Source organism: Oryza glaberrima, chromosome 1 (assembly GCF_000147395.1).
Source record: "Oryza glaberrima chromosome 1, OglaRS2, whole genome shotgun sequence".
Classification (NCBI taxonomy): Eukaryota; Viridiplantae; Streptophyta; class Magnoliopsida; order Poales; family Poaceae; genus Oryza; species Oryza glaberrima.
In genome coordinates this window covers 13192438-13206046 of record NC_068326.1, presented here as the reverse complement: position 1 = coordinate 13206046, position 13609 = coordinate 13192438, and the positions used below count along the sequence as shown (strand labels likewise).

Below are 13609 nucleotides of genomic sequence, written 5' to 3'. Positions count from 1 at the left end.
TATGTTAAGGCCATAGTCCAGCTCCCAAATGTCTTGTATGATCCCGTAGTAAGACTTCTTCTCACCTGATGCGTCAAACGCCTCAACCCGAACTCCACTGTTCTGAGCTGTGCTTTTCCTGTCCTTGAACATTGTGTAAAATCTATATCCGCCGATGTCGTACCCTTGCCATGAGGTCACAAGGCTAGTTGGGCCATTTGCTAGCCTGCGCAAAGTTTTACAAATCCAAATGTCCGTTATTCTAGGGTTGCGGGCTCTTATCTCGTTCATGTGTTCCTGAATGTATGGCTCAACGATGGCGAGCTGTTGCAAAATACTGCTATGTGCTTCCGCTACATCTTTGAACCTTTTCTTGCCTACGATCCCCGTCCCAGCTAACCGGCCCTCGTGTAAAGGGAGGGTCACACCGATGGGTTCGGCGTCCTTCATGTAATCTATGCAGCATTCGACCACCTCCTCAGTTGTGTACCCCTCTATCATTGATCCTTCTAGATGAGCTCGGTTACGGACATACCCTTTCAGCACGGACATGTACCTCTCGTACGCCCACATCTGGTTTAGGTATAGTGGACCAATCTCAATAATCTGAGGTACGATGTGGACAATAAGATGCTCCATCATGTTGAAGTAAGCTGGGGGGAAAAACATCTCAAGCTGGCATGCTGTCTCGATTGCAAAAGATTGAAGGGGGCCTAACTCTTTAGGATCAAAAACCTTCTATGATACTCGATTGAAAAAGTAGCACAACTTTGTTATCACTAACCGAGTGTGAACTGGCTTGACCGCTCTTATGGCAATTGGTAGGAAGACTGTTAACATCTTGTGACAATCATGAGCATTGTACCCAGAGATGGTCAAATCTTTCAAAGATACAAGTTTTCTGACGTTCGCTGAGAAACCAATCGGGACTTTCACACTATGCAAGCATCTACATAAAGATTTTTTCTTGTCAGGTGTTAGTGAGTAGCAAGCCGGAGGAATTTCGATCTTCCCATTTGGCAGCTCTTTGGGGTGAAGCCCACGCCTTATGTCCAAATTGACGAGGTCGGTCCGGGACTTCAACCCATCTTTCATCTTACTCGGGATGTCCAGTAAAGTGCCAATGGTGCTATCAAACACATTCTTCTAAAGGTGCATTACGTCGATGGCATGCCGAACCTCTAGGTCTTTCCAGTAATCAAGATATCTGAAAAAAATTGAGTGCTTCTTGAAGGGCTGGTTACTTTCCTCTAAAGGTGCATCAGTTGTGTCCTGATCCGTACGTTTCTTCCTCTTGACGGGCTTCTTCTTTGGCTTGCCGAACACAACCTTAATGTTCTTTGTCAAATCGAAGATAGAATGACCTGTACGTGTTTCAGGAGCTAGAAAGTTCTCTACTGTATTGTCGAATAATCTGGCCTTCGCACGCCACCTATGCCTCTGAGGTAAGAACCGACGATGACGCATGTAAACACCCTTGGTTAACGAGGTGAGGTACTTGTACGACGTCTTGTCGATACATATGAGGCATCCGAACTTCCCCTTAAACTGGCCCGAGAGCGAAAAGTTTGCCGGTAAGTCGTTGATCATAATGAATATGATGGCATGCATAGTGAAATATTCCCTACGGTACTCGTCCCACATTCGTAACCCTTCCTCCCACAGTTCTTGCATGTCCTCCATCAATGATTCGAGAAACACATCTACGTTAATCCCAGGCTGTCTTGGACCTTGTATAAGGATAGACAAAAGAATGTACTTTCGCTTCTGGCAAATCCATGTAGGCAAGTTGTACATTGTTAGAAGAACTGGCCAGGTGTTGTGTGTGCTGCTTAGGTCACTGAACGGGTTCATTCCGTCCGTGCTCAATGCAAACCTGACATTTCTCGGGTCCTTTGCAAATTCCGGGTGTAGTGCGTCAATGTTTTTCCACTGTCGAGCATCGGCGGGGTGTTGGATCTTACCGTCAATTTTCCTACCCTCTTGGTGCCATCTCATCAACTCGGCGTCGTCTCGGTTGGAATGTAGCCGCTTCAGGCGATCTTTAACTGGCAGGTACCACATCACCATCCTAGCAATCTTTTTGTTCTCATCCACCGGTGCATCATCTTTGTCGACCACCTCTCCATCGGAGGCTCTGTTGCACGTCTTGTACCGACTCGTCCCACATGTTGGGCAAGAGTCTAAATCCGCGAATTCCTTGCGGTACAGTATGCAATGATTTTCACATGCATGGATCTTCTGAACACCTAGAGACAATGGACATATCAATTTCTTCGCTTCATATGTGTTCGTCGGTAGCAGGTTCGGCTTAGGAAGCATAACTCTCAAAAGATCCATCAAATCATTGAAGCTCGTGTCCGACCATCCATGTCTAGCCTTCAATCTAAGAAGTTCGAGCACCGAGCGCAGGACTGAATAGTCCTTGTCGCATCCTTTGGCTTCGTCGTACAGAAGCTCCTACGCTGCTTTTTCCAACGCTTCCCAATTGTCCAACCCTCGTCTTGTACCAGTTAGGACCTCTGGTTCAAAGTGCCGCAACATATCTTCCAGATCAAAATCAATACCTTCATTCTCTATACCTGAGCCACCGTATTCCGGGATGTTTCCCTGAGACATGTCTTCAATTATAAAATTTTCTGCATCATCAAAACAGAAATCATCTAACTCTTCGTTACGACCACTGACTTCCCCATGAAAAGTCCATATCTCGTATCCTTTCTTAAATCCTCGTTCTACGATGTGCGACAATACTTCATTCGGATCTTGCAGCAAGATCTTGTTCTTACATACTTTGCATGGGCAAAAAATGCTCCTCAAATTCTCCCTCGCAGCATGTGCCTTTGCGAGGTCAACAAATTTGCCTGCTTCCTTCAAGAACGTTGGATGAGCTCTTTTTGTGTTGTACATCCATGTCCGATCCATGACCTACAATAAAGCTTGCCATTAATACATCCATGCCCGATTCAAACACGAATGTATTTAAATTAGAGGGAACTAATCATGTAGTAATCTAAAGTTGAACGGACTATTTAAACAGCCCCACAGCAATTTTAAGCATTAATAGAATACTGTCTATCCATTTCTAAAAAAATAAAAATATTCGTCCTTTTTCATCCGAATGAAAATAAACTTAATAGAGGCAAACCCAAAGTTTCAATGTAGGTGCTAATTACTTTTATAAACATGTAAAAGATTGGAATATGTATTTGCTAAAAAAATAAAAAAACAAAAAGGTGCCTACACTATTCCATTTATAAAACTACAAGTTTCTTCGTATTCAACCGATGAAAATTGAAAAAAATGGAAGCAAATGAAGGAGGAGAATGAGCTCTACACCTTTTATATGGAACCCAATCAAAGATTTGAGGTCGAAAACCTTCCCCCCTAATTTGTGGATGTTTAGGAGAGAGAAAACGCCGGGCATGCATGGCAACGGTCGGGCTGGGGGCTTATATGCCCCCCGACCATCGCAAGTGGTCGCCTACTGTGGGCCGCACGGGATAATCGATTATCCCATGCGGCCCACTGCCCGACCTCGGCATTCGTTTGGTTCCAGGCGGAGCCACTTATGACCCGCCTGGAACCAAAATGAGCCGCCGTCTAGCATAATCACATATGTACTGGTGAATGGGTAGCCCCGTCCTCTAGTGGTGACGACAAGAGCGGTAACGGGCGCCCAGGAGCGACCCTTGGTGAGCTCATCGAATAGGAGTTGCGATCACACTTCGGCGAACGTCGGAAATAGTTTCTGCATGGTGAAAACGGATTGCAAATGTGCAAATTTTTCATTAAAACCTCAAATAGCAGCAAGAGTGAGGGTGCATTAGCCGACAGGTTTGGCGACACATGTCCTAGATTGGCAGCCATGGACTTTAGACGGTGGCAATAGTCGGTAACGGACAAATCACCTTGGTAAAAGTTGTAGAACTCGGCTTTGGGATTAAGAGCGTGAGTTTTGCTATTGCCGAGGAACTGATGTTCAAGGCTGCACCACACGAGTCGAGCCATGGTGGTGTGCGTCATGACAGACTCCAGCAAGTTGGTGGAGATCGTGCCGTACAACTAGAAGAGGACGACGCTATCCCTGCGCATCCAGTCAGAGCGATCCGACCGATAGATGTAGGTGAGGACGTGGTCAGCGAGGGTGTACTTGTCGAGGGTGACGAGGAGAAGCCCACGCCACCTAGTGTAGTTCCCAGAGATGATGTCCAGGGTGATGGGCACGACGGCCTTGTTGTTCAGAACAGCAACTGCCTGTGCATGGAGGTTGGCCGTGGTGTCATCGTCAAGGTCGACATGGTAGAAGTGCTCCGTAGTCGGGGTCATTCGTGTGGGAACAGCTGCCGCCGGGGAGGAAACTACCATGAGACGGAGGAGGCGATTGCGTGTTCCAGCCCAAGTAAGGCCAACCATGCATGGGGAGAGGCCCGGCGAACGTCTGGAACAGAGATGGTTGTGGCGGTGCAGTAGATCCGCCAAGGGCAGCAGTAGGGCCACCGAAGTAACGAGCGGGGGTAAAGAGGGTTGCGAGCTCCAGTGGCATGGACAGTGAAGGTCCCGTCGTATGATCAGGTAGCATCGGCAAGGATGGAGGGACTTGAGTGGTGCCAGTGGCGATGGTGGAGGAGAGCCTGGAAGAAGTGGTGGCCACCAACGTAGACGAGATCATTGCCGGAGAAGTGGAGACAACCGTCATCAGGGCAGTTGAAGAGACCAGCGGCGAAGACATGGGTAGCAACACCTTGTCATTGAAGGCGATGAGTACGCCTTCCTTGTGGCGTTGGAGGCCATCGTGGCTGCTGAGTCGGCAATGTTGGTGGCCGTAGACAGATCCGCGTCATAGCGGGTGGAAAGTTGGAACGCCTCGCGCATGGCGTTGGCAACGGCGATGGAGGTAGCATCGACTGCAGCCACATGGGTGAGAGAATCATTGGCCATGGCGTGGGGAAGAGAGCGGCGTGGCACGTGGCAGAGAATGGCAGACGTATGGCAGAGGAGTTAGGGTTAAAGTTTATGGCGGAAGTAGATATTGTTTGATTCCATACGGCGGAGGAGCTAGGGTTAGGGTTTATGGCGGAAGTAGATATTGTTTGATTCCATGAAAGTATATAAGAGTCAACACGATAATTAGATTAATAACGAAAACGAGTACATATAAAGATGGTTCATCCTTATCTATCTATCTATCTATCTATCTATCTATCTATCTATTATATACTAAAAGTCCATTAAACTTCTTATAAACGCTCTCAAGCCGCTACATGGGACTCCTAAAAATGCTCATATGCCGCCACGTGGCATTCTAATATATTAGAAACATCTAGCTCTAGATTTTCATTTAAATGGTGGGCCCATTATTTTAGACCATTAGATTGTATCACACTCTAATAAATCGATGGACCCACTACTTTTAACTATTAGATTAATCTTTAAAAAAAATCAAAACCACATAATCATCTCTCTCCTCAACCCCGTTAGCCCATATATGGCGGAAATCCTGTTCGGCGATCGATCGCCCTGGGGATGGATCAGCGATCGATCCCCTCCACCCTCCCTCCCTCCACCCCTCTACCTGGTTTCCCTTTTTGGCACCGTATTACTTTCCTATTTTAGTAAATTTATACACCTAAAGTTTATACACCTCAAGTTTACACATCTAAAGTTTAGAGACCTAAAGTTTATACACCTTAAGTTTACACATCTAAAGTTTAGAGACCAAAACTTTATAAGTCAAAAGTTTATATATCCGATTCAAATTTGAATTTGAATTCAAATTTTTTTTATATATAGTATTTCTATACATCTAAAGTTTATACACCTAAAGTTTATAAGTCAAAAGTTTATATACCCGTTTCAAATTTGAATTTGAATTATATCTGATTCAAATTTGAATTTGAATTCAAATATTTTCTATATATAGTATTTCTATACATCTAAAGTTTATACACCTAAAGTTTATAGATCCAAAGTTTATATACCCGATTCAAATTTGAATTTGAATTCAAATATTTTCTATATATAGTATTTCTATACATCTAAAGTTTATACACCTAAAGTTTATAGACCCAAAGTTTATATACCCGATTCAAATTTGAATTTGAATTCAAATTTTTTATATATATAGTATTTCTATACGTAAATTTTTCTAACTTTTGTGTTTTAAAAAATTTGTGTGGTGTACTGTAGTACAAAGAGAAGAAGGGGAGGAGGAAGGGGGAGAAGAGGGAGGAGTATAGGGGGAGGCGGGGCAAACTGATCACTGGGCGATCGCCCTGGCGATCGATCACCCATTAGCGCCAAGAGAAAAAATCAAAGAAAAAAACATGTACGTACGAAAATATGTACAAATATTCACGGGAAAAAAAAGAAGATGTACGTACATATGCATCTACCATCTAAAAAACAAACGATCCATATGGCTATTTAAAACAAGGGACATCTATGTTATCTATAATAAAAGAAAAAAAATAACACCACTATTAACAATACTTTAATTAAAAATTTCACACGAAACCGTATCATGCCTTTTCTCAATAGTGGTAACAATTACTCACATACATATACAAACAACTACATCTACTTCTTCCACATGTGAACCCAATAAATATAGAGTAAATTCCATGTTTACCCTAAAAACTCACTCAATCCCTTTTATACTTCTGAAATTTATTCTAAAATTTATCCGATCCTTTCTATACTCCTGAAATTTCAACTTGATCCTTTCCATGTCTCTACCGTTACATTTTCCTTCATTTCACTATTATGATTGGTTGCAAATGTCTTTTTTTTGCCCTTGATGCTTTAGTTTTGAATATAAACTTGAAAAACGATTGAAAATTTTGTTTGAGTGCACAGTACATGCATTTTATGAAACTAATGAGACTAAATAATTATTGACAAATTTTGAAAATAAAATAAATGTAATAAATCAAAATATATATTTTAAATATTTAAAAAGGGTAGTGAATTTTTTTTATCGGGAACATTCATAATAAAAAAAATTATTGTGAGCATTGGTAGTCCTATCTTTGTATAATGCTCCTCATTTTTTATGACTTTTTAAAAAATAAATACATATATTTTTTATTTCATTATCTAAAAGTAAATTTTGTGATAAATAATGCATCGCACAAGAAACTCATAAATATAATAGTCTCATGTGACAAACTTTTATATTTTTAATAATGTACTCCCTCCGTCCTATAATATAAGGGATTTTGAGTTTTTGCTTGCATTGTTTGACCACTCGTCTTTTTTAAAAAATTTTGGAATTATTATTATTTTTTGACTTACTTTATTATCTAAAATACTTTAAGCACAATTTTTCGTTTTTTATATTTGCACAAATTTTTTGAATAAGACGAGTGGTCAAACAATACAGATAAAAACTTAAAATCCCTTATATTATGGGACGGAGGGAGTAGTTCATAAATTTCTATGTTCATCTAAAGGTAATGCTATGCTACTATTTATCATATCACAAATTTTATACTTAAAATAAGACTTGTATAAAATAAAATAGAAAATAGAAAAATATCAATAGTTAGTAAATTTAACCAATGGAGGAAAATTTTGCTTCTTACTATACACTTAAATTGAAACGACTATTGCAATAACCATTGCATAATAATTGCCTTAGATAATTGGAACAACTCTAATAGGTTAGAAAAATTATCTAAGCAATGACAAAAAGAAAATTTATGAAACAAATTGTTCTTTTGAAGCATGGCATGCAGATGTTACCTAGTTAATATTATGCTTCTATATAAGTATCTCAAATACAACTTACGATAGATACCAATGCATTTGCTTAGACTATATTTCTAGTTATATTAATAAAAAACGAGTACATATAAAGATGGTGCATCTTTATCTTTACAACCGACTTATAGAAAAATAAATCGGGAGATAATAAGGGAAACCGACTCATTACAAATGTGTCTCTAACACCACCGCCCGAGTGCGTCGTGGCGGAGGAAGGGGATAGAGTGTGGCGTCACGGCAGACGAAGGCAGGCAATGCGGGGCGACACGGCATAGAGGTACATTTTTACAGTCGCCGGCATGGAGGGGGACGCAAGCGGCAGGGCTGGCGATGGGAGCAAGTGGCACGGCGGACGAAATTAAAGGGCCGACGCGGCGGCGTTGGTTGGCGGAGGAATCGGGTCAGAGATGTGCGTCCCATCGCCTACCTCAGGATAAAATAGGCCCTCGCTAATGATATTTACTCTGTTAAACAGCTTTTAATCTACACCACCCATGAATTTTAATATCTGTGCGTCTTTTTCTCTGAGGAGCAAAGAAGCACTACTCATGATGAATTTGAGGTTAAGAATTAATTTACACGTCGGTTAGTACTATTTTCAATATATATATGCATAAATTTTTTTCTAGATTTTTTTTAACATTTGTTAATTGGTTTGCATGGTGTGTATATGCAAAACTTGTTTATACAGGATATGTTCCGTATAGTAGTCCACTGGAAATGTGATAATATAAGCTGCATGCAAATGCATGTTAGTTGACAATAAACACATAATTAACTGAGACTATACACATATATAAGGACCTCCAAATTCGAACAATATGTAGGTCAAGTTTAATCAATATTTAACTAAGCACGGAGAAGCTGCGACAAATTTAAAACACATGTACATGTGATGTGAATTCACCATCCTGCATGCATGTGAGGTCACATGCTATGTGTAAAGTCTAAACAGTCAACGGTTCAGCATCACAAATGATTTTTTTTTAAGTATGTACTATGCTGCAAAATATATGTAATAATACAAGGCAAGTAGTGGAGTCCTTTTAAATTATTACCAGCTTTCTTGGACCCAATTAGAATAATTTGTGCTCAATGACATGTAATTAATACGGTGATTCTCCTCTATTGCCAATAACCTGGCAGAATTAATTATCTATTTTATTTCACTATGTCAACCACTACTGAACCAAAGGATCGGATCCAAACAATAAAATTAAAAATCAATTCTCTCAACTGATACACACACAAGGAAGCATGCATTTTACCCTACTTCTTGCATTCTATAAATACCAGCGCTTCGAACACACAACCACCAAAGGCAATTAGCTAATTTGAGCTGAATTACACTGAGCTAGCTCAGGGAATAATATGGCCTATTACGCAATCGCTCCTATTCTCTGTGCCCTCGTCCAGAATGAGCTCTACATGCACCTATACATAAACCAAGTGTATGCTGGACAGAGTACTAACCAATTAGTAGTGATTACTTCAAGCCAGCCTCAAGGATTTGGTATTACTGTCATCAATGATTGGCCCATAACTGATGGGGCAAATACTGTTGGACGTGCACAAGGATTACATTTCCAGTCAGGTCAAACAAGCGAAAAGTGGTATACATCCATGAATTTAATCTTCGAGGATACGAGGTAATCGCCGATTGTATGAGAAATTCTATTGTAGTATAACAATTAATTGTATGCGATATTCTATCGACCATAGTATATAAGAATTCATATCATTTTTGTGTATATATGTATGTATCAGGTTCAGCGGATCCAGTCTCCAGGTGATGGGTACGATTCCACAGGATGGCGAGTGGAGCATAATTGGAGGTACTGGAGAATTTGTTGCTGCACAGGGTATCGTCGAGCATAATGTAATCCAGGAAGCCGGTGGAGCTAGGACTTATGAACTTAAAATCCATGCATTCTACACTCCCATGCAATCCTCAGGGGTAAGTCTGATTAATATAATTAAGTTGCTTCCTATATCGATCGATGTATTTGTGTGTACGTAGTTTTACATGAATGCTATGATCCATGTATATTTTATTTTCAGTATATGCATTTTCTTGATCTGCATATACAAAGGAGACAATTTACTGCAATCTCATTTCTTATATACATATATGTATAGATGACTGACGCATGCAGCAGATGTCAAACTAAGCATGCACTAATTAAACTATCTATTTCTTGTTTTGCTATGCCTTGCGCAGGTTGGTGCATATGGTTGTAACTCATGGAAGCTTGGACCATGATTATTTCAAACTGCATTATGGGTGTTATGCAATTTTTCTTCATCACCAGTGGGCATTTCTTCATGCATGATGGAAGTCACCGCTGAAATCATTTCAATTTATGCTTTTATCTAGATTAATAAGTTGTCAATGGAACAGCAGACCATATATTGATCTGCAGACCCCATAGACCCTGTTTTGCTACGTTTCTATCCTACTTTTTTTTTCCTTTCCAAATTTGTACCAGCAAGTTCCCGTCAGTTTATCTTATTTTAATCAATAATAAAGGGTGCATGCATGTTATCCATGAGATACCCACTCCGGTGCCCTCTAATTGTAGTAGAAAATAATCTGAACCGTTGATCTCATTTGATCATAGGGTTCAGATCTATTTCTACTACCATCACACTTAATGGTAGTAGAATTGTGGAGGGATATTTTTGTCAAAAAAAATATTTGCGGAGGGATACTTTTGTCTTTCCCGGGCTTTAGCTGCTGCCGCCCTGCATGCTGCTCCTCCTACTGGCCATCCATGGCGCCACCGCCACCCGCTCGCCGCCGTGACGACTCGCAAGGGGAAGCCTTCGTGGACTGGATTGCTGGAATGGGTTTCACGCAGAATTCCAACAAGATGGGCCTATTCACGTTACATTAGCTTGGGTAAAGAGGAAGCAAAGCACAAATTTAATGGATCAGGCTCACGGAAGTTGACCTACTTCTTTTCATAGCAAATTCAGATTCTTGATTCTGGTATAGCAATAGAGCATACTGTCCATCTCCAAATTAAATTCTTGATTCAGATTCAGAATCAAATTCTTGATTCTGGTGAAGTCATCCACGAAAATTAACATTACCGTGCCTGCTGATGCTGAGGCTACAGAAGCTCATGCTCTCCTGCACCAGCCTCCTCAACAGCCGGCTCCACGCATGCCTGTAGCCGTCGTCGCGGCTACCGCCGCCGCCGGCGGTGTCGTGCGAGAGGAGGTGGAACCACGCGGGGCTCCTCTGCACCGCCGCCCCTGTGCGCACGCCGGAAGTCTTCAGGGTGGCACCAGAAGCTCCTGCGACGGGGAAGCGGGTAGACGCCGGCAGAGAAGGGGAACTGAACAAGAGGGGGCGCCGGAGAGTATTGCCGCCGGCGGAAGGAAACGTGATGCACAAGCGCCGGCGGCGGAAGGAGTCGCTCTCTCCACCTCCGCTCGATTGCGATGGATGAGGAAGCGGTGGCAGCATTGCTTTTCCAGAAACATCCGAGCGATCCACGACAGAAATAAATTAAGTGCCAAATTTATCCCAAATCTGCCTCAGTACTTTACTAATCTACCCTTAAAAATAAACGGTTCAGATTAGTTCTACTGATAGTAGAAGCACCGGAGCATTGCTCTATCCATGAACTTTTAGACGAAATTAATATTTGTTGTTACCCCTCAACTACCCATAGTGCACTTATATTACATTCGCAAGCCCATAATTGTTACTGCTTCGCTGAGGTGCGTTCATGTTTCCTATGAGAGTAATGAATATGTTTATTGCTTGATCAGATCAGTGCAAGAACTCTAGCTCCCCTATCTTCGAGCTTTGATTGATGTAATCTTGATCCATGTGGCACGCCATTGTGTTGTACATATATGCTGCGATATGCATATATATAAGAACAAACTATATATCCTCAGAAACGTAACCTCGGACAAATAATGAACCTACAATCGTCGGCTCAAAACCAAATTAACAAGAAGGGGAGAATCGCACACACACGGAAGACACATACCCACAAAAATTAATCTGCTTGTTCCGCTGAACAGATCTACACTTGTGCAAGACAAAATTAATAATACCCGGGGAACTAATTTTAATTGGGGATTTGCTAACTGTCAATCTGTTAGCCTGAAGACAATCTTGTGCATTTGCAATAATTTGTTTGCTTTCAGTTAGTAATTTTGAATTTTTAGGTATAGGATGCCGCATGCATATTCAAAAAGACCCTTTCTTTCTTTTTTATTTCTTTCTGTGGATGTGTTATTATTAAACTTACTGACAGGGCTTTGCCAAGCAGTCATTCACAAAGTTACAACACTACAACAAAACTGATTTATATAGTTTGTAACCAATCTTAGTCATAGACAATACGTTGTAAAATCCCAATCATTCTATAAGTATGTAGAAGAATCTCATCCTTGGACAAACCTTTCTAAGAATGTTAGATACGTCATCACTTACTTCTAACTAGCATTCGTATTTTCTCAACAACCCTTGAGATATTTTTACAAGAGAAAAGTACGAATTACCCCCCCCCCCCGAACAATTGTGACCGTATGAATTACCCCCCGAACCACAAAACCAGACATATTACACCCTCAACTATTCATACCGGACATATCACCCCCCTCAACACTGTTTTGACCGGTTTTGACTTCAACTTGTACACGTGGCGCCAACGTGGCAATCCAGTCAAAAAAATAATAAATAACCCCTGGGGCCCACCTGTCATATCCCTTTGTCAACCCAATCCCCTCTCTCTCTCTCGCCATCTCGCCCACGCGCTCGGACGGCCGGCTTCGGAGGAGGCGCACACGCTCGGACGGCCGACAGCAGAGGCGGAGCTCGCCCGGGAGTCCGTCTGCGGAGGCGGAGATCGCCCGCGTGGCTGGCGGCGGAGGCGGTGGTCCAACTCCATGTGCCGCGACTGCCAGATCCGCCACTCCATCGGCAGCAGGTTCGTTGAGAGCCTCTACATCGGCAGGAACGGCTGGAATGCTAGGGCTTCCTACGCCGTGCGATGCTGGGGTGACGAGGAGCACTTGTACGATAGAGACATCGGCAACTGCACTTCCGGCATCGACTTCCACGAGTGCGGCCACTTCGCCTTCATGGTTAGGCCCAACTTCACCAGGATCGGCTGCGCCCGCGCGAGTGCTTCAACGGCGGCATCTTCATCACCTACAACTACTACAAAGACGAGGAGCAGCCGGCTACACCTCCTACCTACTCCTAGTTGCACAATATGCTTTTCTTCTGTCTCATCAACACCTTACCTGCTGCCTGCCTGCCTGCCTCATGCACATACAGCTGACCGGACCACCGCCGACGCTGCCGCCTTCTCCGCCTGCCTCATGTACATACAGCTGACCAGACCACCGTCGCTGCACTGCAGGAAAGGGGAGGGAGTCGGAAGAAAAGGAAAGGGGAAAGGGGTTTGCAGCGCTCGCGGCCCTCCGTTGCAGCCCCATCTCGTGCATCGCCTTTGTGGACGCGGCCGCCGACACCCTCGCCACTTCGCTGCCCTTCGCTCCCGCCACGACGACCTCCGCCTCGAGTGCGACAACCTCCACCGTGACGCCGCGCTCCCGCCACGCCCGCCCCCACCACGTTCGTCACCCGCTCTCCGCCACGCCCACCGCCCGCTGCGCCCCCGCCGCACCCCCACCACGCCCGCCGCCCACCGCGCCCATCGCCGGCCACCTTGTCGCCGCGCCCAGCGACATCTGAGAGAGAGATTGAGAGGAAGGGAAAGGGGTAAGAGAGAGGTGGGTCCCACCATATTTTATTTGTTTTGGCTGACAAGTGGGCCCATATCTTTTTTTATTTGTTTTGCTGACTAGATTGCCATGTATGCATCCACGT

General features: G+C 43.1%; 1 protein-coding gene and 1 pseudogene across 1 annotated transcript; both read left to right on the top strand.

Annotated features, from left to right (window-relative positions):
- The first annotated feature begins 9117 nt into the window (after positions 1–9117).
- Positions 9118–10009, top strand: LOC127760582 (dirigent protein 2-like). The gene is made up of 3 exons (XM_052284868.1): positions 9118–9395; positions 9514–9703; positions 9968–10009. The coding sequence occupies exons 1-3, from the start codon at positions 9118–9120 to the stop codon at positions 10007–10009; spliced, it is 510 nt and encodes a 169-aa protein (XP_052140828.1).
- A 2639-nt stretch (positions 10010–12648) lies between these two features.
- LOC127767754 (pathogenesis-related protein 1A-like) lies at positions 12649–12980 on the top strand (annotated as a pseudogene).
- The last annotated feature ends 629 nt before the right edge of the window (positions 12981–13609 follow it).